The following is a 26,832-nucleotide window of genomic DNA, read 5'->3' on the forward strand; positions in this document are numbered from 1 at the left end:
CAGAAAAATCGAGTTGAGCAGCAACTTCACGAACATTTGCAAGATGCAATGTCCTTCTTAAAGGATGTCTGTGAGGTACTATTTCTTTTAGATGGTGCCTTTTTGTGTTTCAGTTAATTATACTTCCTATTATCCATTTAAAATCTTCAAGCCTGTACAGACTCCAGTCTTGTTTTTACAATCAAACAATGATCATTTCTGCTTTTGTAACGATTATGTAAGGGTAGACTTCTGTTCTCTTATGTTGTTGAGAATAATTCTTTTTAAAAGAGCTCTACTGGCATGTGCTTTTGATTTTAAAAATTCTAATATGTTTGTGTATGGGGCATGTGTGTATCCACAGACAAATGTCATTTCCTCAGTTTTGTGAAAGAGCATATTTGGATGTGTTCACCACTTCAGATAGGTATGCTTTATTCACTTAAAACGAAATTACAACTTACACTTGATGGACTTGAGACCCTTCCCCACATTGCCCTCATTTCAAAGATCAGTATAAAATACAGGTCATCTTTTTTTATCATTTATACTTTGAGTACCAGACACAGTAGAATAGCTTTCATCTTTTGTAGAAGCTAAAATAAATTTATTTTATGAAGCAGGGATTTGTTTCTGAAGCTTCATTAATTTAGCATAATCTTACAGATAGCCTTTCTTTGATTGTTGATCTGTAGTGCAGGTAGCTGCATTTGAAGCTACTTGATATTGCATTTCACCTGCTATCTTCCATATATCCCAAAGTAAGAGTAGAGCAGTTTAATGACTTAAACAGATACCGCAGTAACCTTCATGTCTTTTTTCAATCCCTACAGCAATCTCGGATGGAGGATCGTTTAGACAGACTGGATGATGCTATCCATGTGCTGCGGAACCATGCTGTGGGACCTTCTACCAGTTTGCCTGCTGGTCACAGTGATATACATAGTTTATTGGGACCATCCCATAATGCACCAATTGGAAGCCTCAATTCAAACTATGGTGGATCAAGCCTTGTAACGAGCAGTCGATCTGCCTCAATGGTAAAATAATGCTCAACTTTTTTGTAACAAAAAGTCTACTGTCCTAAATTTTTTTCATGAAATCTTTGGGAGAAACAGGCCTTTTCAGAGAAAAGACCTGCCCAGTATTGGGCAGAGTAACCAGCTGAGCATTCATTGGCCCTTAAAATTTTGCCCTTAAACTTTCTACATAGATCATTTTAGCTTAAACTTGTAATTTTTTTCCAGATGTATAATAATTGCCAGAACAGTTTTTGCCTTAAAATAGTGTGTAGGAAGTCTGAATAGCAAAAGCAGTAAAGCAAGACTCAATTTCCAGGGTTTCCGGTCTAGAAAAGCTGTTTATTACCATCTTGCCTTTAATAGCAGGAAGAATGTGAAATTATTTGTACAGGTCCAAATTTAAGCTTGATTCCCAAATGAGGAAAAAATGTGGAATAGTTTTCAGAATGGCTGTAATTTAAGTAATAATGAAAGGAAACAATTTTAGATTAATCCCCAAAGAGAATAAAATAATTCAATCCATCTTTTTAAAAACAAAGTAATTCTTTAGAGAGGAAAAAGTAAAATTTTACAGCCATGCACATCAAAAATTCTGTGTTGAATGTCTTACATAACTTTTTATCCAAATTGTCTTTTAAAGGAATGAAGCTCTTTTGTACCTGCTATTTAACTAATACCATGTGTTTGTATGTTTATGGCATGGTTTTTAAGATTGATTGCATGTTGTGAAATATTCTCCTATGAAACAGATTTCTAGCTGTAAGCCAGAGCCAGGTGATCAAGGGTAAAACTCACCTATCATCAAAATAATTAGATGCCCAAATGCTGAATGAAGCCTGTGTTCTATAAAATAGGATTGGTTCCAGATTTTTGCATTCACATGTATGACAGCCATTTATATTCATTTTGGAGCATCTGAAGTGTAAACATCAGACAGGCTGCCTGGTTTCCTGAGAATAGTGTTTTCACCAACATGGGTGATAATAGATGCTTGCACATCTTAACCATTTTTTAGTGTTTTTTTTAATGTCAGAAAATCTTGAAATTCAGGCTCCTTTTAAATTAGTTTATGTTATTGATAAGCTAATAAATGTGAAAACATTTATAAATTATTAAGCTCACAGAAATTTAAGGGAGTATTTTCATCACTATTAGTAGTAATAATAAAATAATTTTAATGTATGATAAGATAAAATTTGTTACAAATATATTTAGAGTGTAGAATGTAGAAAAGAGATTTTTCAAAATAAAATGCTCTAAAGCCATGTAGAAATCCAGTGTATTTTGAAAGGATTTGTAGAAGAAAAAATTGTCTTATTAGATGCTGCCCTTAAGCTTTTAATTTAAAAAGTAGCTCTCATTATATCCTCTAGAAATATGCTGCCTACTTGAGAGCATCAACAAAAGGGCTGTCAGAGATAGTCTTTTTAAAAAGGAAAAATATTCATAGTCTAGAAAAAAGAATCTTCTAAAATGTGAGGTGAATCTGGCGTAGTCTGAGCGGTAGTTTATACACTTCTCCTCTGTGTTTAAATGGTGTTTGTTTCACTCTCCTAAAAAAAACACCTAAATGGTGTTTGTTTCACTCTCCTAAAAATAGAGGTCATATGGCCAAAATTACAAAGTAACCACAGAAAATGCCAGGTTATCAGCAATTCTGTATCACCATGTTGATTTTGTGAGGTCAGCATCTCCCAAAAAGTATTTAATTTTCACCATTCCATTTATTTCTGCAGAGTAGAATTATTCTGATAAACAAATACCATTTCAGGAACTCTGCAGAACCATCAAATAAAATTTTTGTTGTAATGCATTTTTCTAATAGGCATTTGCTGTATATGTTACCATCCTAATTGCAGGTTTTAATTGTAATACTGCTTTCTCTCCTAGCGTTTAGAAGAGGGGTCAGCATACTTTTTCTGTAAAAGGCCAGATAGTAAATATTTTTAGTCTTTGCAGGCTATATATGGTCTCTGTCACAATTACTTAACTCTGGCATTGTAACATGAAAGTAGCCATAGACATTATAAAAACAAATGGGTGTGGCTGTGTTCCAATAAAACTTTATTTACAAAAAAGGACTCCCTTTATTTGGGGGAAAAAAAAGGACTAGATTTGGCCCATAGGCCATACTTGGCCAATCCCTGATTTAGGACATAAATTAGCTTCCCAATGCAGGAAACAAGGGTTAGCAATTTTTTTTTCTTTTTCTTGGAGCCTATAACTTTTGCTTATTTTGTTTTAATGAGTAGTTTGAGAGTTTTGAATTGAATTGGTTAGATATATTTATAAGTTGATGGCAGGATAAAAGTGGTACAGAGAGCTCATCTCCCAGCCTGCAGTACTATCACGATTACTTGTGATGTACTATCTTCATGAACAGGTTAGCCAAAATAGTGTCCTCGGTCAAGGAAAGAACTTTTTGCTGAGAGTCTTTACATTACTTTCAGATGCCAGTGAAGTTAACCACAGCTGATAGTATTGACTTGTAAAACCATCTTGTATTGTAGATAAATAACTTAGTATTTTTTAGTTGTTCTAGAAAGATTTTTATGTTTCACACCAAGGAGAATAAGACTACCTACCACCTGTCAAAAACATGTTAATAGGAGTCAATACAAAAAACTTAATTTTTGACTATTGAACAGGCTTGATTAGCATCAAAGCATAGAACTAAGTGAGGCTCCAACCACAGAAAGTTTTTAACATATTTTAGCTACCTAATAAGCACACAAAAAAATTACATTTTGTGAAAGATTATTATATTGGAAAAAGAAACTAAGAAATAGGTAGTTCCTATTTCTTTTTATATAATTAAGGTAGCTTGCCTGGAACAGTTTTAATATTTGCTCTTATTTTTTAATGAGGTTAACATTTTCATTTACTTAATTTCCTACTTTCAGTATTTTTTACTATTTCCCCATATTGTTTAATACAAATATAAAACTTAAGACTTTTTGTCAGACATTCTCATTAGGATATGATTAATGTATCATTTAAATTTTCAAACACAAAATCAGGGTTTTTAGAATCATTGAAGTGTCAACATTAGACTTTAGTTTTGCTCCCATTTATTTAGTGTAAGAATAAGCTTTTGGAATAAATTGCTGACAGGGAAGACTACTGGTATTAAGTGGAAAACTGAAAAGGAATAGTATCATTAATTTCATTGGGCATTACAAAGAGGTCTCAACAATATTATACATCATATCTGATAATGGCTGTAATAACTAAAATAGAGGCCCACTGACATAGCTCCATGATAGCACTTTTAACAAAAACTGCCGTTTTTCCTTAGACAGTGATGCCAGCTTCAAACCAAACTAAGATTATAAGCTTTTAGATTAATGGAAGCTTGATGCAAATCTTAAATTGTTCCTTATTTATGATAGAGGATGAAAGAAATTCCATCCATGAGGTCTTTTCATTTCTTTGTTACAGGTCCTGAGGAAATTTAATGCAGACATTTGTATTTTATTTATTTTTTTAATGGTATTGCTTGGACTTTTGTTAAAGCTGTAGTTGGAGATGTTTGATGTTCTTGTGTGAAAGAAGAATAAATAATGTTAAATTGTAGAATTTTAAACTACCTTATAAAATGATTTAAAAATGTAAATCATGTCTGTTTTATAAATCATATAGCGGAGAAGCTATATTTTTCTTAGTTCTAAGAGACTTAAGATTAAATTATTATAGAACTAACAGGCAAATAGGGTACTATTTTATTCAGAATTAGCACTTTTGTCACCAAAATAAATTTGGGATCATTTTAACCTTATATTTAGACAATATTTAGTTTCATTAGTGTAGGTTTGTATACTGTAGAAATTCTGTGTCTTGGTTTCAGCTGAATTGAGAGTTTATTTTCAACTGTATTTTGCTTTATCTAACCAATTTCTTTCTAAATGGGCAATTAAAAAATGTTTAGTTTTCCTTAAGACCACATAATAGTGCCTTTTAAGGGTTTTGATACTGTTTTTTAAATTCAAAATTGTTCAAAATGGCAATTTTTTTTTTTTTTTAGGAGAGCAACATACAGGCTTTTATTTAGAGGTAAAGTGAAAGGACAGAGGTCCCAGCTTGCACCAGGAGGGGACAAGAGAGTCCCCAAAATGGCAATTTTTTAAAACTTTGAAACCCATACAGCTTATGTATTTATGGAAGTAACATTAAAGAGGAACCGTAGCAATGGAATTATACTAAGTTTCTAGCATAAAACCCCTATTCAGGTAAAACAAAATAAATACAAGTGCATAAGATCCTTTAATCAGTCTGTAGATTAATACTAATTAATTTAAACCATTTGCATTCAGTGAATAGTACAAATTGAACAAATTATTAGAATAGAATTCAAAATCAGAGAAGAATTCATACTGAATACTTTTCAGTCTGTCCCTTAATTCACAAGACCCCTTATTCATCAGCTAATTCGATTTAACATTTTTCCATTGTGGGTTCTAAAGCCATTGGCCCAATTAAATGAAAACAGGTCACTTGTTGGGTGCTTCCACAAAAGTAAAGCTATACACAGATTGTGAAGATTCAGAATGCAAGATGATGGGATTAAATGGGATGGGCCTTGTATTCTGAAATGCAGCTCTTCATAATAATTGAAATTTAAAGCATAGCAGGCCTAGGGGTTTGCCTTCCCCTGCTACTCCTGCAATAGCAGCGGACTGTCAGCTGTATGCTAACGAGATGAACAATTAAACGTAGGGCCCTATCTGGCTGGCCTACAGGCTCGGAGCTCAGACAAAGAACTGTTTATACACCTGTTGTGTGTTCGGATAGAGCCATTTGAATGGGTAGCTGCAGATTAAAGGGAGGACATGGGAGCCAGTGTGAGCAAGAGTTAAAGGAAACTAAGAACTGTGAAAGTCAAATTCTCCAGAAAATATATGAGATCCATTTGTAACGGGAATCAAGTTACCAAAAAAAATTCCAACTAACTACATTAGCATGAAAAACTCCAGACTAAAAGCTTTTTGCTAGTCTGAAGCCATATATTAAGAGGTTTAGTTTTTTTCTTTTGGAAGAAAATGATACAGGTTGATGTGATAAGATACATCATTTGTAGTATTCCATAGACAAAAATATTTGCTGGCATTTATATCAAAATAAATTGAGCAACCTTTCTGATTTTCCTTAAAGGAAAGGCAAAATCCCTGATTTACTGTTTAGATAATACATTGTCTGCCATACCTTTCATCAGAAAGGAGGTAATAGAACATTTTTATTTTTGACATTTAGAAAATCAAAGAACTATTTATACTAAAGAAATAAGAATTTAGCAGATGCATCACCACTTAAAATGAGTGAAAATTCAGTTTGTTATTGTTCAATGGTATTGTCTTACAGAGCTATGAGTTTCACACAAATAATATATAGTAAATATACATATTAAATTTTAAAAGGCTGTTTCCTTTTAATTACCTGGCATGATAGCTCAGAATACTAAGGTAAGAGCAGAATTAGTACATATTACCAAAGATCACAGGAAATTTTGTTTTAAATCCACGCCATTATAAACATAAACAGGAATCTTGGCTTTTACTTTAGCCTGCAATCTGGTCAAAATTGTTCTAGTAATATTTTAATTTTAGAATAAGCCTAGGCGCCTAAGGTCCCAAAGAATTTGCCAGTACATATTGTACTTATATCTGTTTTTATAAAATAGGATTTTTGAACTGAACCTCCTTTTTGATCATTGAGAAAGCACCATCCTATGTGACGAGAATAAACATAACCAGGATGCCCAGGAGACAGGATTTCATGAAACATTTTTTAAATAATTTTCTTTCCTGAGTATAATTTTCTAAGTCCATTTCTTCACTGGTTATTAAGTTTAGTCTTCAGTAATTTCTCAAGTTTTGGGGGTAGGACCTAAAGATTTAGGGCAGATTTTAGGTGTGAGAAGGGAATAGAAGTCTGTAGCTTCTGTGGTACTGTCCTAACTTTAAGAATGTATGATTCTAATGCATGGTGAAATTGTGTGGTTTAAGAAAAAGGTATAGTCAATGCCTGATGATCCAAGGGAGTGGTGACACAGCTAATCCTCAACAATGACTAATCCTCAAATGATTTCAAAAGTAGCTGTGGAATACATCAAATGCATTTTTTAAAACTGCATTGAAGATTAGAATAAGGGTGGAAGACAGACATTTCTTAAAAAATGTGGTTGAAAACCTGATACATTCTACTGATCAAGTCCACTGCCAAATAGCCTGCATTACCTAAAACTTTGCTTTGGTTCCTTTTGTTTAGCTACAAAGCATGAACTTGCTTAGGGGTATTTATACCTCATAGAGTAAAATCCATACAAAGTCATGAAAAGATAAAAGCTGTATTAATTACTCAATAGGGATTCAAAGCACAGCAGTTTACTGGGCTGAAGGATTTATTGAAAAACAGTGGTTCTTATGTATAGCTCCAGGCAATAAACCTATTTAATTAAAGGCTTAATCTTGTAATTGAAGTGTGCTGTTCTAGTAAAAAGCTTCATTTGTAACCAGTTTTTCTAAAAATATTGCAATAGCTAAAACACTTAGTGGTGTTAGCATGCCTTAATTTTCCATTTCAGGTTAATTATGATTTGTGTAAGTTTGATTCAAATATAAAATATATTTATATGCTATATATTTATATATAAAATAGAATAAAAATATAATGGCATTTTTGTTGCCTGGCAATGAAGAACTTTCATTTTAAGTTACTTCCATTTTGTGTTGCTTTAGCAAAATAAGCTCTTTGAAAATTTTTGAGAGGAGGCAGTTGAGGAAGAAAAAAGTAAGACACTATATATGTGTGTGTGAGGAAAGGCTAAACCAAAGTATTGATAATACTCTGCTTACTTGGAATGTAGCAATATTTTGTTATGCAAATTCATGCATACTTGAATGTATTTAGGTAGTATATGGAATAGGTTTTCAGATTGATTGAAATAGGATCATTAATACATCCTGTAATGTGAAGTGCTTTATGGCCCTCCGCAACAACCTTCTGTAGGATATAGAATTGAAAGTTAGAATTTGGGGTTTTTTTTATATTTTAATTCAAAAGCTACTACTACTGTCAAGTGTTTTAAAGTCTAAAAGCAGAAAAGTATCATCCAAAAAAAGTGGCCAAGTTCAGATGAGTATTTCTCTATTAAACCCAATAAAAGAATTTGCACAATTATTGCCACTGAAGTATCCTGACTTTTTTTTTTTAGGTTGGAACTCATCGTGAAGATTCTGTCAGTCTCAATGGCAATCATTCAGTTCTGTCTAGTACAGTCACTGCTTCAAGCACAGACTTGAACCATAAAACACAAGAGAATTACAGAGGTAACTGTGTTGTTGGTTCTTAGTAATGGAGGCAGCAGAATCATTTAGAGCATTACCACCTCTCTCACAGGCAGATTGACATCTGTGAATCAAAAGTCATCTTAGGTGGGGGATTGTCACATAGTAGTACTACTGCATGAATGTTAGAGGGCAGATATTTAGGGTTCCAAATGGCCGGTATGGCTGGGCCAATTATAGATACTTACTGATTGGTGGAATCACGCAGAAACTGGTGTTTACTGGTATTTACTGGTCATCTTAGCTGCTTCTGTTCTGTTATGTCTCTCTTCTTTAATCACTTCCCTTCATGACTGAGTCTTCATGGTCCCTAGTGGCAGTGAGAAAGATACTTCTGGGTATGTTAAGGGCTCTGAATGATAGTAGCTGTTTTTTAGATTATAATTTATTTGGAGAAGACAGGTAATTCTGATAAAAAGCAAAGTACAATAAATGTTATAATAGAGATCTTAAATAACTTATAAATATATGGCTAATATGAAGACCACCAACGTAAGTTTTCCCAGTTGAGTTTAAACATGACACCTGTTTGTGTTTACCTAGGAGAATGTTAAAGTTTGTTTCCTTTACTTTGGCAGCGTTTTTTAAGTCAGTTTCTAAAACTGACTTAAAACATACCAAGTTTGTCACACCTTTGTGCAGTTACTAAATAGTGTCTTAAAGTGAGACTGACTACCAAGGTCAGCCTTTTTCTTTTAAATAGAATTGCTTTAAAAATCATTTTCTCTAAGGTTTGTGGACAGGTTCTTTCCAGCTCTAAATAGTATACTTTTCCTACACCTTTATATTTACATCATAGCCCTGTAACAACTAAGGATAGTCACCATGTAGAAAGTTTTTTACTGTCTTAGTTCTATTTCATAAATGAGTCTGGACATTTATTTTGTTTCTTTGCCTCTTTTTTAGGTGGTTTGCAAAGTCAGTCTGGAACTGTTGTTCCAGCAGAAATCAAGACTGAAAACAAAGAGAAAGATGAAAACCTTCATGAACCTCCTTCATCAGATGACATGAAATCAGATGATGAATCCTCCCAAAAAGATATCAAGGTTTCATCTAGAGGCAGAACCAGGTATTTGTTAGCATCCACGTATTAAATTCACTCATTTGCCATGGGTGGAAACACTTGGAAAATTGAAGGATGTCGTGTATTAAGTATCAGCTATGTTCTAGGTACTGTTGGGACTGTTATGTATCTTACCTCATTTAATCCTCACAGCATCCCTCAAAGGGAAGCATATGAAGCTGACTCCAAAATTATATTTTCAATTATACTACACTATTTTAGGGTCTACATATAAAAATGAATTTCATCTTTTGCTTCAGTGCTTACAAGTCTATAAGATAATTAGAGGACAAAATAGCTAAAATAAGTTAAAATTGTCCAGTATAGACATTCAGATACATCCATCAATAACTATTTGAATATACTATTTTAAGGCTAATATATAGTAAGACTCTACTGTATGATTTAAACCAGGGTTTGGGAAATTGCAGCCCATGGGCCAATTCCAGCCCACTACCTGTTTTTATAAAGTTTTGTTGGAACTGTGGCATGCCCCATTCATTTATATATCATCTGTGGCTGCTTTCACAATGCAATGGCAGATTTGAGTAACTGCAGCAGAGACTGGATGGCCCACAAAGCTGAAAATATTTACTATCTGGCGCTTTATAGAAGAAGTTTGCCCACTCCTGGTTTAAACAATAATTTGAGAAGAGTATGGAAAAGGAAGTACTCCAGATGGACTGATGTTGTCCGGGAAGGTTGTCTCAAAATTGGACTTGACCTCACTTTGAAGTATGGATATTGACACATAGTACATATGATTTCCAGATTCTTACATCAGATTTTTCTTCTAGTTCTACATTTAAATTAGATGGTTTGGTCTATTTGTGGTATATCCTATTTCTTGGTATATGTATCCATTTATCAATAATGTATATATCATATAGATATTTATATTTAAAACATTGTTATTTACATTAAATTAAGATGCAAAGAAAATTACAAGTATGGTAGTTACAACTAAAAGAGCCAGCATGGTCCTTTCTGTTTATCACATACTTAAAAAGGTGTCCTGCCCTTGACATTGTCACTATTGTATTATACAATTCTTGTGGGAGTATACTGAAAATGATGCAAATAAAGCCCTTCACACACTGTCTTACATGCATTAAACACTCAACAAAGGTACTATAGTTACCGTTACAATGATGGTAATTTTAGGTATGTGGTATAAATTTGCTTCCATTGGGCCCTAACCTGGGTTCTTGGCATTATACTACCACTAATAAGTTTTGCCATCCTAGAGAGGTCACTGATTTCTCTGGATCCTATAGTAGTTCTTAAGCCTCCTGCTGAAACAGTCTCCTGAAACATTTTAGAAATACAGTTGCCTAGGCTTCAACCCAGGCTCACTAAATCAACATTGCTGGTAGTGGGATCTTCAAAAGCTGAATTTTTCAAGTGCTTCTGATGATTTTGATGAGTGGCCACATTTGGAAACCTTTGGGCAAGATGGTTTGTAAAGGGTCCTTTGAAGCCAAAGGGCTAGAGATTCCCCATTAAAAGAATACTTTTATGTAATTCTTGACAATCAGCTAGTAAGACTCTATTGTGAGTACTCAGTATTAGGAGATAAAAACATCTGATCTTTGCACATTATTTCAAGGTTTTTAGAGGCCCTGTTCACTAATTTATTTCTGAAGTATAATATTTTCTAAAAGTTATTCCAAGGCATCTCCCTCAAATGGTTTTTTCTGATTTCTTAGTCTGTTTTCATTATAGAAATATGGAAAATTATAGAAGAGTACACACAAAATCACAAGAAATTCCACTATCCAGAATTAACCATTTATACTTTTCAAGGAATTCCTCTTTTTCCAGAACTACATTTGGATTAAACTGGATAGTTTGGGAACTTTAGCTTTTTTCACTTATAACAATTTATTTTTAACATTTTCATCTATCCCTGAGTTCTCTAAAAATTTTTTTTTCTGTTTTTGTTTTTAGTCAGTCTTATTGAGGTTTAATTCACATATAATTAAATTACCAATTTTAAGTGTACAGCATTTGTCCTTTGACAAATGTACACACTAATTATGAAGAGTATTTCTACCACCCCAGAAAGTTTCTCCATGCCCCTTTCTAATCAGTACCCTCTCCCATTACCTAGCAACCACTCATCTTTTTATTACCATAGTTTTGTCTTCAACAGAAATTCATGTAAATCACAGTATGTAGTCTTCTGTGTGTGACTGATGCAATCTTACGTTGCATAATCTGAGGCTTGATTTTTAGACACTACATAGTAGACCATTGTCGATATACTGATTTATTTAACCTGTCTCCTATTATTGGACTCAGATTTCTTGCTAATGTAAACAATTCTGTGGTCAACTTCCTTTACATAAATTTCTGTGTACATCTCTAATTGTATCCTCAGGATGAATTTCTAAAGTAGGAATTGTTGAACAAGAAGTAATGAAATGTTAAGGCTTTGGATTCATTTGCCAAATTGTCCTTCAAAAAAATTGTTCTGTGACTCATATCGAATTTACCGAGTATCATAATTCCTCCAGGTGGTAAAGATACCTCGAGACAAGTGCTGGACATAGAAGCCACAGGGCATAAATCTGCAAAGAAGTAAAGAGCTAACCTTTTCAAACAATATGGCTTCTCTCTCACTTACCAACTTTACATTTCCCTGTATGGCCCCGGAAGATGACTGGTTAGCCAGAGACGGGTAAGATTCCTCAAGGGAGGAACAACCTAAGACAGGCACAGTCGCAGGGGGGCCATCAGGTGAGAATTTGGGGATCAACAGAGGTGAGGCTCAGAACCTCACCCCCTCTGTTTTGAGAGAAATCTTCTGCATCCGTGGATGTCTTGCTGCCCTTGTCTAGCCTGGATTAATACTTAGTACATAGGCACACACCTGATCATCTGATCATCTACATTTGCCCTCTTACAGCACTAAACTATGTTTTCTACCTTTATCTTGCATCTACCTACCACTTCAGCATTTTATTAAAAATAAAAATAATAATAATAATAAAGGGAGAAATGTGGGATCAACATATAAATCAAGTACAAAAATTAAACGAATATTCATATTTGACCTGATTGTTTATAGGTCATAATGCGTGATCAAAACCGAAAGTTTCTGTGATGAATGCCCTTGTACTGTTCACCATGTAAGAATTTATTCACTATGTAAGAATTCGTTCACCATGTAAGAACTTGTTCGTTATGCTTCAGAAGATTAGAGACTGACGAGAATTAGGCTTGAGATGGATTAATGATTGTACATTGAGCATTGACCCCCCTATACTGAATTTTATTGTTGTTAACAACCATTTGATCAATAAATATGAGAGATGCCCTCTCAAAAAAAATCAATATAAGCAACAATTTATAATAAAATTAAAATATATTCTTAAAAAAAAAATTGTTCCACTTCACCCATGTTGTAAAATCATCACCAGTGATAATATTTCTATCTGAAGTGAAAAGTAATCATTTTGTAGGATACTTCTCTCTCTGTACCTTAAGCTTTTCTTCCTCCTTTTCACCGGGTGACTGCTCTGTTTAAGGGCATAGGTTAAGCAATTATAATACAGTAGTGTATTAGGACAGTGCCTCTCAAACTTAAATGTATATATGCATCAGCTGGAGATCTTGTTAAAATGCTGCTTCCAATTCAGTAGGTTTGCAGTAACCTGAAATTTTATGTTTTTAATGGGCATCCAGTAATGCTGATGCTACTCGTCACATTTTGAGTAGCAAGGTGTTAGAATATTATGTAGTCATTTGCATTATATTTATGAAGCATTTCACCAGCATGGAGAAGTCTTTATGCTGTAATGTGCAATGTAAAATGCAATTTAAAAATGTATGTGGTATAAAGAAGAAATTCAGATGGCCAACAGGCACATGAAAGGATGTTCCACATCACTAATTATCAGGGAAATGCAAATTAAAACCACAATGAGATAACACCTCACACTAATTAGGATGGCCAAAATCCAAAAAACAAGGGACAACAATAATCGCAGAGAAAGGGAAACCCTCCTTCACTGTTGGTGGGAATGTAAATTTGTTCATCCATTGTGGAAAGCAGTATGGAGGTTCCTCAAAAAACTAAAAATAGAAATACCATTTGACCCAGGAATTCCACTCCTCGAAATTTACTGAAAGAAAACAAGATCTCTAATTCAGAAAGATATAAACTCCTATGTTTATTACAGCACTATTTACAATAGCCAAGAAATGGAAGCAACCTAAGCGTCCATCAGTAGATGAATGGATAAAGATGTGGTACATATACACAATGGAATATTATTCAGCCGTAAGAAGAAAAGAAATCCTGCCATTTGCAACAACATGGATGGAGCTAGAGGGTATTATGCTCAGTGAAATAAGCCTGGCGGAGAAAGACAAGTACCAAATGATTTCCCTCATTTGTGGAGTATAACAACGAAGCAAAACTGAGGGAACAAAACAGCAACAGAATCATAGACTCCGAGAAGGGACTAGCGGTTACCAAAGGGAAGAGGGTGAAGGGGGTGTGTAGGGAGGGAGGGAGAAGGGGATTAAGGGGCATTATAATTAGCACACTATAGGTAGGTCACAGGGAAGGCAGTACAGCACTGAGAAGACAAGTAATGGCTCTATAGCATCTTAATATGCTGATGGACAGTGATTGCAATGGGCTGTGGGCAGGGACTTGAAAATATAGGTGAATGTTGAAGCCACAATGTTGCTCATGTGAAACCTTCATAAGGTTGTATATCAATGATACCTTAAAAAAAAAAGGTATGTGGTATAATTTCAACTGTGTAATTATATATGTGCATTGAAGAGATACAGTCATGTTAACTGATTTGGTAATATAGGTAATTTTCATTTGTCTTTATAATTTTGTGCAATAATCATATCTTATTTTATAAGGAACCTAATAGACCTTATTGTTATTTTGTTTTCCAGCAGTACTAATGAAGATGAGGATTTGAACCCAGAACAGAAGATAGAAAGGGAGAAAGAAAGGCGGATGGCTAATAATGCCAGAGAACGCTTACGTGTGCGGGATATTAATGAGGCTTTCAAAGAGCTTGGTCGAATGTGTCAGCTTCATTTAAAGAGTGAAAAACCCCAAACAAAGCTCCTTATTCTTCATCAGGCCGTGGCAGTCATCCTTAGTCTAGAACAGCAAGTCAGAGGTAAGTAGGTTCAGCAGAGATAATCAGCTATTTGCCTCAGGTGGGCAGACATTTCTGTTCCCACTTGCTCTTCTGCTTGGGCAGGTTTTTCATGGGGTCAGCTGCTAGTTCTGCCACTGCGTCGTCTGAATCAGGTTTTCTCTGCAGTTCTCTCACCTCTGTCTCACTGTATTGGTCAATATCTTTGGCTCAGTGCTTCCCACAAACCAGTAGAGAGCAATCCTGTGAAACAGCACGGAGAAGAGCCAGCCTCTGTCTGCTTTTCAGCATTAGTGCTTTATGCCCCTTTGTTCTTATTGATTCTTGTCTCTCATATTTGAATTTACCTGCCTAGACCTGGCCTTCTGCCTGTTCCTTTCTGTCTTCTAGCTTCTCTGTACTCAGTTTCTTGTCTACTTTACCCTGGGGCATCTATTAGGCCCTGCTGGTTGATAGGATGCCTGGTCATGGCTCCTCCTGGCTTTGCTTCATATATTTGTCTTTTATGCCCTTGTCAATAAAGCTCAAGGCTTCTTTGTTGATCCCTGTTCAGGAATGGCATGAACTTCTTAAGCTAATATGCACCGGCTTGCTTGTTCCTCTGAGGGCAAAAGTGTGGTTTATACCTGCTCATCTGCTAATTCAGAAAACTCTCCAAACTTAATTTTTAAGAGGTTTGAAGAAGCTTTGAAATTTCATTTTTGGACAAGCATTTATTGCACACCTCTTCTGTCCCAACCAGCTGTGTGCTAGACCCTGGGTTATCACTTAATACAAGCTTCCTACCCTTGAGATGTTTTATCATCAAACTTGCTGTTTTGCATTTGCCTATATATCTTTTTATCCAAAGTTATAATGTTTCATTCTAAGCCTTTTTGCAAATCATTTATAGATGTGGCCTTGGGTTCTAGACCTCTCTTCATTAAGAACAATTATTTTTTATTTATTGGATATTTATACAGTTTTATTTAAAGCAAGTTGGAAAAGAAAAAAAGAATAGGCATGGACAGATGCTTAACAACTATAACCATGGACCCTCAGCTATGATTGCAGAGAGAGTACTCTTTCTAAGAAACCACAGAAGTTTATGAGAAAAAGTTAGAGAACTTGAATACACTTCCAGGAAAACATACAGTAGTAGTTAATACAGTATGGTGTAAGACAATCAATTGGTGGGTTTTACTCTATGGTAATCCAAAAGTGAGACATTATTACTCAGGAATTGCTACTCTGGAGTATTTAGTAGCTCTAGAGAAGAATTCTCCAATTTCCTTAAAAATAGGGAGGGTCAATGTATTTTGTTGCTAGCAATGGCAATGATATGTGGAGCACCAATTGATTGTCTTTAAGTATGAAAGGGCAACCAAAGATTTAAAAGCCTCTGTGAAAGAAATTAAGATCAAACCAAACAAAAAAAGACACTCAGGAAAACAGAAACATGCAAAAAGAAAACTTTTTAAAAGCTAAGATTAGTATCTTCTAATAAGAGAAAATAGATGTATAAAAGAGAAAGAAACCAGGAAAAAGAAATATTCAGATAATATGGTAGCAGAAAATATGTAGAAATTAACTGATGAAGCTGTGAAAAGTCTGTAAGAATACAGAGATGGAAAATAAGAGAGAACTAATAAGATTAGAAATAATTAATCTAGAAGTCCAACATTTGATCAAAAGGACTTGTAGAGTTAGAGCAGAAGGGACAGAAGCAGATTATCATAACAAAATACAGGAAATTGACCAGCACTGAAGAAAACATCTCAGGATTGGTAGAATCTAATCTTGAGCTAAGAATAAGGATTTAAAAAATAACCCCAAACTGAAGTGCATACTCATGAAATATCAGAGTATCAGGGTTAAAAAGAATATCCTAAAGCTTCTAGACATAAAATATAAATAGTCATAGGCAAAGGAACAAGAGACAAAATTTCATGAGAGTTCTGGACAATTAATGCTTGATTCCAGCAGACAGCAGAGTAATACCTTTAAAACTCTGAAGAATAATAATTTTCCACCTAGAATTTTATATCTAGCCAAGCCATTAATCAAAGGGTGAAGATAAAATAAAGATATTTTAGATATGTGAAGACTTTAAAATTTTACCTCCTGTATATACTTTCTCAGAAAGCATCTGGAGCATATACTTTAGCTAAATAAGGACATAATCAATAAAGACAAAGGCATGGGATCCAAGAAACAAAAGGTCTAACACAGAAGAACATAAAAAGGAAAATCCCATGACAAGAACTACTAGGCCTAGAAAACAACCAGTCCACATTGAAAATAGGACTTTTAGCTGCAGAAGAAAGGTTTCTGCAAAAAGAAAATGGAGTTAATAGATGACACGATGGTATGTTTGAAATTAGGAAAAAATGTGGATAGGCATTTGCTAGATCTGTTGGAACACTGCAGGCTGGGGGCAAAATTAGCATTGTAAGCAAATGAAAAAAAGCAAGGCAACTATTAACTATAGAAAAAACAGTCATATGACCAAGGAAACAATCCATGTAAAATTCTTGACTAGCAAGTATGTCCACATATGCAATAAGAAACATTTAACTAGTCCTAATAATATATAAAGTGACTATTGAGTTAGCCAAAAAATGCGCTATAAACATGTTGAGAAGGTGGCATTATAAGAGAGCCAAGTTCTGAGCTACATACCAGAAGCCCATAGATAGAATTCCCCTAATGAAAATGTGGGAAAGAAAATCACTTTTCATGCCCTGGAGGTAATGTCTGACTTCTGCTTTCCTGTACATGTCTTTCTGACTACTTCACATTTGCCATAGGCTGCTCACACACACCAGGAGGTATTAAACAGAGGTATTAAAAACAGTAGCACTAGCCTTTGTATTTTTTGAATTAAAACTCATTTCACTTCACATTTCCTAGAGTTTACTATAATATTCTCTTGGTTCTTCCAGCCCTGAATAGTCTTTGACTGTAGGAATGTTGCAAAATCTTGCTAAGTTGAATTTTTGGTTCTGCTCCTTTCTAGCAGATTGTGATCATGGCTTCTACATTCTGGTGTGATGTAGAGTCATGATTACTAAGAACACTATTCCATTATAAGAGAAATGTGAGCCTGTTTCAGTTGGAAAACTTTCAAATCTCATTTTTTCCTCTTTAGATTTTACATGTTAATAATGCCCTCTTTTCCATCTCTCTGGTCATTATATGAGACTGTTCCCTACACAGTAAAGGGACATGACATGTAATAAAAGACAAACTCCTTTTATTAGTCAGAGGTGCACAATTACTTGTTAAGAAGTAGGTCCTGATATTTTTACATAATAATTAGCCTATCATTTTCTGCTACTAGTTATCCTAACAAATTAAGTAGAGTTCTTCCCTCATTGAGTCTCCCCATAGTTGTATAGGCTTTCATGTCTTTTCCTAAATGCAGGGGCTTAGAAAATTAGAACTCTAAAATGAAATTTTATCATTATGCATGAGCATGCATGAGCTATGGTAAACTTGGCTATTTATTATAAAGTCTTTTGTCTACATTTTTAAACTCAAAAGTGAACTATAAGTGTACTGAAATATGCACATTCAAGTACATTTTTACTTTGCTTAAGAAGAGCTTTGCTCTTGCATTCAGCTGGGCCTTCATTTCAAGAATATCTAAGGTAAAAAATCAAAACTTCTACAGAATATTGTCTTCATTACAGACTAATTTTAAGTGATCCTTTTATATTACACTCATCAGAACATTTTAAATCAGTCTGCAAAAATATGTGTAACAAGTTGTAACTTACACTGTATATTATAATCAGAAACAAAAGACTAGCCAGAAGCTATCTTGGATTGGATGTCTTGTGTTTAAACCTCACTTAAAGAAAATATAACAGGAACAGTAATTCCTAAGTGGATATTGATCTACTAGTGGGTCTTCAATCCAATGGATTTTCTTTCTGCCTATTTCACTTGGTAATACCCCATACTTTAACACCTTTTGAAAATGCCCATCAAAAGTTCCATCCAGTGTTCTTTGCTGTCTTCTATACAAAGCAGTAAAGAAAGTTTTTATCACTCTCTTAATCACATCTCCAGCAATAGGAAGAACAAGTCAATCATGTTGTTCTCTATACACATCAAAGTACAAAATCAGGATATGCACCAGCTACCTCTCTCGATGAGTTGGCATATTTCCTAGAGGAATGGCTGAGATTATCTCTTATTTTATCGTTTTCTGAACTAGTAAAATTCTAGATAAAGTACAGATGTCTCTCTCCATCCAGGTACCTAGAGAATGTCAGCATTCACATTGGCCTCGTGTACTGTGTCCTAAGAGGACACTGAGGAGACTTGGTAGACTGACAACAGTGCTTGCCAGAACGTTTGACGCAGAAAAGAACTGCTTTGAGACGTTGATGTACATTAAATCAAATCCTGGAAGACGAAATCAAAGCAGAAGAAAACCCAAATGGTCACTAGAAAGTGTTATCTGGAGGCTCATGTAACACTGAGGCTTTATGTGAGCATAACACAGTTGCCTCTTTGTGATGGGTATTCAGTATGGAAATGAAATACACAGAGATTGATAATCCCCACAGAAGGACAGCTGTTCAGCGTAAGACCTAAGAGCTGAAGTTCTGATTCATAATTTTTAACTGTAATGGTAACATTTATTTTCCCCTGTTGCAGAGAGGAACCTTAACCCCAAAGCAGCCTGCCTTAAGAGAAGGGAAGAAGAAAAAGTTTCTGCCGTATCGGCAGAGCCACCATCCACGCTGCCAGGAACCCATCCTGGGCTTAGTGAAACTACCAACCCTATGGGTCATATGTAAACATCAGCCAGGTAAGTATGGGTATGAAAAGAAGGCAAAGGGAAATCTCCTGATTTATCTTCAACTAAGGTGGAATCTTGGAACAGGATTCTCTGGTGGCACTGGTCATGGTAAAGATCATCTGTAATTTGAAACCTTAGCAGTTTGCCATTCTGTTATATAATTGTACTTAGACAGCCAGTGTCACTTTATACCAAGTTTACTGTTCTCTTCAAACTATGATAACATCCTGTGTTTCATAAAGAATTTTGGGTTCTCCTGTTCTGGGTCATCATGGATATTCTCTTACATGAATATCATCCTGATCCAAGAAAAATATAATGCAATGACTCATCAGAAAGTACTTCTGCTCCCACTTTACCCCTCATTCCTCTATTCAGAAATACTTGGCTGTATCATCAACTACTTCTGTGAACCACCTACCCCTTCTTTGTCATGAAATCTTTATACACAAGAGTTACTGCTTGCTTCCATTTGAATCATTAATGCAAGTTTCTAATATGCATCTCCCTTCCCCTTGGAAGCATATCAGTTACATCTTCTGGAATTAATGGATGTAAAGGTATTGTACATAATAGGAACACAGTGTCCTTCTCTAGAATTGCACTTGCTAAAAAACTGTCCTTTCGTCTTCCTCTTCATGGGCTAAACACAATTCGCTTCCTTCTGATCTTTTTTCTAACAAAGTGATTTAAGTAATATTGTTGGCCAAGTATTAGATAATGAGAATCATCTTTTTGTTAACTGTACATTCACATTTTCTACAGTCTAAGTGGTAAAATTAATATTTAGGTGGCAGAAATTAAACATTTAGGGCAATAGCATTTCCAGCTAGCAGCATGGGTTAGGAATACAACTGGTAACTGCAGCTCCATTTGGTCAGCTTCGTGGCCCTCTCATTCTAAGCTGAAAGTCTACATTTGATAGAATAAATTGTAAACTTCAGTCAATAACTCACCTTTTCCTGAAGAATTTGGTTCCTGCCATCTCAACATATAGCCTTCCTAGTATCAGACTGAACTGAAACTGAAATTTCATTTGGGGACAGGAGGAAGGTCTAATGTATTTACGTGTCAATTATAATTGACATTAATATACTGCAGAAAACTAAACCATCTCCCCCATAAAAAATATCCAGCAGTTCATCAGAATATACATGTCAGAGACCAGGCAAGAGGTAGTTAACTGACAGGTCCTCTAAAACCCAAGCCATTGTTTCATGTTTGTGCAAAATACAGAATATCATGAAAAAATAAATACTTTTCTTCAAAAATGAACTTTGAGGTTTTAAGATAAAAACATCCTGCAGTTTCTCAATGAAAAAGTGACTTTCTAAATTGGCAGATCATTTGGGCGAAGAGTAATGAGAGGTAACTTCTTATGCTCAGGTCCCAGGTAACCACCAGGCTGTGAAAAGAGTACTTTGTATTTACCTGTCACATTTATCTCAGAGCCCTTGTCATATTTTTTTGTCTTGTTCTAGTCTGTTGTACCCATTTCCTCTTACTATGTTCTCTCCAATCTCTCTTCTAGCTCTTTCTCTTTCAACTGCCTCCCTTCTTCCCTTCTGTTTACCTTCTGTTCCTGTACTGCTTCTATATCCATGCAGCTTTCGTATCTCTACCCTTATCTCTGTAAAAAGGAAGTTCCCCTGTTAGGTTTAAAATTAATCTTTGAGCATTCGCACCTATCAAAAAGAACTCAAGAATATATTTTTTTAAAGACTTAAAGGTTATGAGAAATGTAGTAAATGCATATTGTTCCATAAGATTTTATAGGCTAGTGTTTATTACCTTAAAATATGTCTTAAAGGTAGCTAATTTCATAAAGGTGGTTATCTGGTTTTACCTGATAGCCTTCAGTTCTTTATAGAACTGGATAGCAGATTAAAGCCAGCAAGAGAGTGGGCAGCTGATAAATAAGCACGAGAATTTGCCACCATGTAATGTAAGGCCACGTAGCTTTGAATATCTCAATTATCTATTCCTGTCACTCACTCTGTTTACAATACTGTGATCGTTTAATAAATAAGTGAATGGTATGATTCTTCCTATAGCTATTTCCATCAAAAATGACTAAAATGGAAAATTTCAGCATTTTTATTATTATATTGAGAAAATTAATATGTATGAAATTTGTACTAATGGAGTAAAATTTTCTTAATAAATTCATTGAACAAACATATATTGAGGACCTCCTAATGGACCAGGAACTGGGACCAGTGTGAAAATGAATACAAAGTGGTCCCTGGATTCAGAAACTTGCAGGTTAGAGGAAGTCGATGTAAACTTAGCACAGCGTGGTAGCCTGGATATAGCAGTAAATGTGTGCTTTAACGTTGTCCACTGAGAAATGGCTGAGTAGAACTTCAGAGCTCAAGTATTGCCAGCTTGAGTGTTGGTGAAATTAAGGTTTGAATAATTGCCACAGCTGTTGTATAATCCTGTATCTTTTGATTATCTTTTTAAAAAATTACCACATACATCCAGAAAAAACATTTCAGTCACACCTTAGAAAGAAGCTCTTTTGTAAGTCTTTTTAGCAGTCTGCAAATTTAGTGACAATCTGGGTATAAATGAGGAATTCCATCTTGTTTTGTTTTGTGGGAAGGTGTTTATTTTTAACAATGATGTCCTCATTGGGTCTGTTCTCTCCCGTGGCTCTTCCTGCCGCAGTTCCCAGAGTTCCCAGTAGGCTAGATAGAAGGTGACCTCTCCTCGGAAGGACCTGGACAACTCAGATTATCTGAAGACACAAACCTGATAGGGAGAAGGAAAACAAAACACTTGAAGCAAGAAACTCAAATGTAATCCTGCGATCAAAGCAACTGGTCAACGCTTCCGTCAGAAGTGAAGACAGGAAGCTCATCAGAAAGAACGTCAGCCCATGAGATGTTTGCAACCTATTATTTTGTTGCAAAGAGTGTGTCGCTTCTGCACAATCAGAGACTGTCTCGATCTCTCCACTCACCGTGGAAGTTGCCTTGTGCCTAAACTGAATTGACAAATGCATTGTAACTACAAATTTTATTTATTGTTATGGAACTGTAAGGTCTACATATAAAGGGAAAAAGTTCATGTGGAAAGCTGATCTACACTCAGCTGATGCCAGCATTCGTTAAAAGCTGTTCACGTGCAGAGAACAAAGCAATGACAACCATTGGCCCTTAGCATTCCCGGCATACCTATTAGTGTCTTAAAAAGGAAGGGAAAAGTCTTCTATTGCCCTCTCCTACCCTTTTGCCATATTAATAGTGTTTTCCATGAAATAGGAAAATATTTATAGCATTTCTCTCACTCTCATTTTTTAATTCATTTTTATTTTCTCTTTGTGGGTGTTATATTTGGTCTCTGAATCTGAATAGTTTATGGTCACAATCCAGAATCCTATAGCCCTATGTGCTTTGCATATTTACCTTGCAACGATAAGGAGAGACCATCTGTGACCATAGCCTAGATTCTAAAAGGGGAAATTTTGTCCCCTAGATTTTCCCCAAAGTAAACATTGTTTTATTTCTGAGAATAACCAGGACTTTTCAAGCTTCTAGGTTTCATAGTAAAGCTTGTATTAGCAAGAAATGTAAACTACAAGGGAAGAATCTACTTTTTAGAAATTGCTTTGTTTTCTAAGCAGTAAGTACTACATATAGTACTTGTAAAGTGTTAGCTATAAGTAAGCACAAAATGGATTTAAAATACAAAGATTTTCAGGCTGTGATTATGGTGAACATAACAAAACCTGGCAGTCACCAAGGCAGGTAGTGTGATAAATGAACACACCACTCTGAGGCTAATCACCTAATGGAATACAAGAGCAATGGTCACCTGTGTTTCCTTATCCTAGCCTTTATTTCTCTGTCATTTGGTTGGCTGGTCAGTGGGGAGGAATTCAGTGAGTGATTTGACCAACTGTAAACCATCTGCCCCTGTCCCAAGAAGATGAGCCAGATTAGCATTAAACCAGTACCTGTCTGTCCGTCTTAATGCTGTGCATTCAGGCACCCCTCTGTCTCTAATCCTTAGGATTTATTATTTAACATCATAATCACTTTGAACTTCCATGAAATCTGTCTTCCACAACAACCCTGGGAGAGAAAAATATGCTAAACAAGGTTGTCTTGGCTTAATAATTCCTTATAGCCAGTATCAACAAAGGCAGTCAGCACACAGAAGAAAGGACCCAAATCACTATGTAATTTACAGATTTCTGTTAATTTGTGAAGAACTTAGTGGACTTTTTGGTTACTTTAATTCGCATATATTCTCCAGTTACATCAGACTCCGTGGCCTTGTTCGTCATTTCAGTGTTAATCAGCTAAACAGAAGTTGTTGCTTATGATGTGTGAGTGAACATACGCCACTGCCTGGCCTTTTTTCTTCAGAGCTTGTTGTCTTTTTCGCTATGTTAGACTTTGCAGTATGCCCAGAAGCTTTCCTTCATAAAATAGAAAAAAAAAAACATTTGGCTTATTTTTCACTGTAGCTAGTCTTTTATACAATAATCTTGTAAGAAATTTTCTTGAATTCTAAATATTACTCTTTCTAGATTTTTGAAATCGAAAAGTTTTCAGTAAAAAGTTTCTTACTTTATTTTATTATATTAGGTAGTAAAAATGTAGGGTTATTTACCATAACCTGTTCATTAATATCAGAAATTTACAATAGCATTTTAAGACCATAGTAGGATTCTAGCATACCGTGTAGTACCTGTTGAGTATTGTAAGAGCTAATTGTCCGAGATGAATTGCTTCTCATCTTGTTCTCCAGTTTCCATTGTTGGTTTATTGCAGATTTGTATCCTGTGTCAAATTCAAGGTATTACTGATAAACCTTTTCAACCAGCAGCAAGAAGTTCAAAATTTTTTCTGTCACTGTAACAGAAAACACAATATGTATATAACATTTATGTAGCAATAAATGTGCCATCTTTTTTTTTATCATAGTAAACTAGTGAGTTTTTTACATTCCTCTTTCAAAGAATAATGCATTTTGTTGTCTTTCCTCCATCTCATCCATCCCAGAAATACTTTTCTTTTTATCCCCCAGCTTTATTAAGATATAATAGCCATATAACATTGTGTAAGTTTGAGGTGTACCACATAATGATTTGATATATGTATATATTGCAAAATGATTACCACAGTATCATTAGTTATCACCCCCATCATCTCCCATAGTTGCTTTTTTGTGTGGTGATAATTTTTAAGGCCCACACTGCTTTTCATGTCTATGTTACCTGTGACACTATCTGGGAAACCCCTCAGGACTGAATCGGGCTTTTAGAACTAAGTTGGTAATCTACTTACTCTGTAGCTTCTCTGGTTTGTGTATTTCTTCTCTTGCCCTCTCTACTGATGGTGGCCTGTGAGCCTTTTCCAGAGGGTTGACCAGATGATAAACCTTTTCAGCCACATACACAGTAGATTAGTAGTTCAAATCTACTCCTTTGCATATCTGGAGAAAAATAAAGAAGATGGAAAAAGACTCAAATAAGGCTTTGCAAATTAACATTCTTCAAAGCACTTTCCCATCTTTTGTATCCCTTTTCTATGAGATAAAAATGCCTATGTCATAATTAGGGAAATGGCATTATTTACTGTTTTCAGATAAAAAGTTGTTTTCAGCCTAGTTGTTGCATATACCTTCACCCAATCCACCACCCACCACCCACCACCACCACCAAAAATGTGTACAGTGATTATCCATGAGGACTTCTTGTCAAGCAAGGACCTGACAAAAAAATGGACAAACTTTCCATAAGGCCTGGGAGATACCCATGGTCATTATTAAACCTTGGGATCCTGGACAAAATTGCCTGTCTTATAAAATTCACTGTTCATGTTGGAGGCCCAATAGATCATTTTACTAATTATAGGATTTGGTGAAAACAAAGTTTGATTTCTCTTTATACAAGATGATCAAGTAAATGAAAATTTCCATCTAAGAAAACAGATTGTTGAGCTGAAATGAAATCTACAAGTGCATCTTGTCAACCACCCCATTAATAGATTTATAAAAACTGTGGCCCAGAGAGGTGGTAGGTCTCTTTTTAGGAACACATAACTAAGAACAGATCAAGACACTTAAAGTTTTTCCTACAAATTCTCCCTGTCTTTATTTTCTTTTTACAGGTTTTTATACCAATTCTATTCAGTGACTTTATTCTTTGTCTCCTCTGCTACATTTTTTTCTTTTTCTGATTCATATATTTTTGCTTCCATGGAAACTCATACATCACATTTGCATGTGTGTATGTGTGTGTTAAAGGTTAAAGAGTATTAACGTTGGCATCAAATAGTCCTTGATTCAAATCCAAGCTCATCACCTGAATAGCTCCATTTCCTTTTCTGAAAAGTGGAGGTACATATTAGAATTGTGTAAGTATTGAATGAAACAATGTATGGAAAGCTCTTACCATGGTTCCTGTCACATAAGTACTCAATAAATGGTCAATATTTTTAAATAAACAATAGCTTTCCTAGTAACCAGCTCCCAGGATGATTCCTCCTCAGTCATCCTGTGAGAGGTAAATGGTAGAATCAACTCTAAGATGTTGTTGCATCCTGCCCATCTTGCAGGAGTCGCGTTCTTTGGGGCAATCCAATGAAACATTCTCAGCGCCTGCCAACGGCTCCATTTTATGAGGGCTTTTTTTTTAAACCTTCATATCTCAGAGTCAGCCAGTAGGCTTTGCCCAGTCACACTGGGTTGGCAGCTGTGTCAGTCTGAGTCCTCAGGATGCAGATTCCAAGATGGATTTATTGGAGGTAATACCTATAAAAACAAAAAGGAAAGGAATCAGTAGTCAAGATCTCCTTAAGACCATGATGCATGTCTGACATCTGTGAAAGAAGGGAAGAAGGAAAATGGATTAGGTAGGAAGAGCCTCAGGCTGCCTTGTAATGCTGAGCAAGTCCTGTGCAGTACAGTGGGGTCCAAGAAGATGGTACACTAAGTCTTGATTTTGGCAGAAATGGTAAGATAGTAACATCCCTGCTACAGTCACTCATTGGCTAGGGAGCCAGGTCTCTGAACACTGCAGCAGAGGTGCTGTACGTGGAGGCTGACAGCTAACTGGCCCTCCTCCGACAGGTTACATCCCTTGATGGGAGATGGAGGTGTACCTCCTTGGCTTCTACAACACCTCATTGCTACCTGGTATGAAAGGGGAGAACAAACCAGAGCATATTCTGCAGTCACAGAGACCGTAACTGACCTCAACAGGATGGTCAGTATTTCAAAAATGGCAATTCTTCCCAGGCCCGCAGATAAGTAAACCTGCAGACGTTACTGAGAAGGGTGAGTCCCATTCCTTCTCCATCTCAGATGATGTGGCCTGGTACCATCTGGATCCAGGTCCTTTAGGTGTGTAGTATTCTGGTGTACACAGGACATTGTGATAGCCCCTACCTACTAGGTCAGTGGACAGTCCACCGAGTCTTTGTGGCCACCTGAGTTTGGAAGGCCATTTGGGGCTTTTTCCCTGCGAGTGCTC

General features: G+C 35.5%; 1 protein-coding gene across 12 annotated transcripts in view; it reads left to right on the top strand.

Annotated features, from left to right (window-relative positions):
- Positions 1-24,274, top strand: part of TCF12 (transcription factor 12) — a 440,339-nt gene extending 416,065 nt beyond the window's left edge. For 10 of the 12 annotated variants that reach the window (XM_037020957.2, XM_037020962.2, XM_073211898.1 and 7 more), the window contains 7 exons: positions 4-75; positions 813-1,019; positions 8,212-8,326; positions 9,251-9,413; positions 14,334-14,566; positions 19,196-19,349; positions 22,014-24,274. In XM_037020957.2, the coding sequence (XP_036876852.2) occupies positions 4-75; positions 813-1,019; positions 8,212-8,326; positions 9,251-9,413; positions 14,334-14,566; positions 19,196-19,338 (933 nt within the window). In that variant the 3' untranslated portion in view covers positions 19,339-19,349; positions 22,014-24,274. The remainder of the gene's footprint in view (positions 1-3; positions 76-812; positions 1,020-8,211; positions 8,327-9,250; positions 9,414-14,333; positions 14,567-19,195; positions 19,350-22,013) is intronic. The other 2 variants (XM_037020959.2, XM_017677124.3) reach the window with 1 other exon arrangement.
- Positions 24,275-26,832: the final 2,558 nt, after the last annotated feature.

Source organism: Manis javanica, chromosome 8, assembly GCF_040802235.1.
Source record: "Manis javanica isolate MJ-LG chromosome 8, MJ_LKY, whole genome shotgun sequence".
Lineage (NCBI taxonomy): Eukaryota > Metazoa > Chordata > Mammalia > Pholidota > Manidae > Manis > Manis javanica.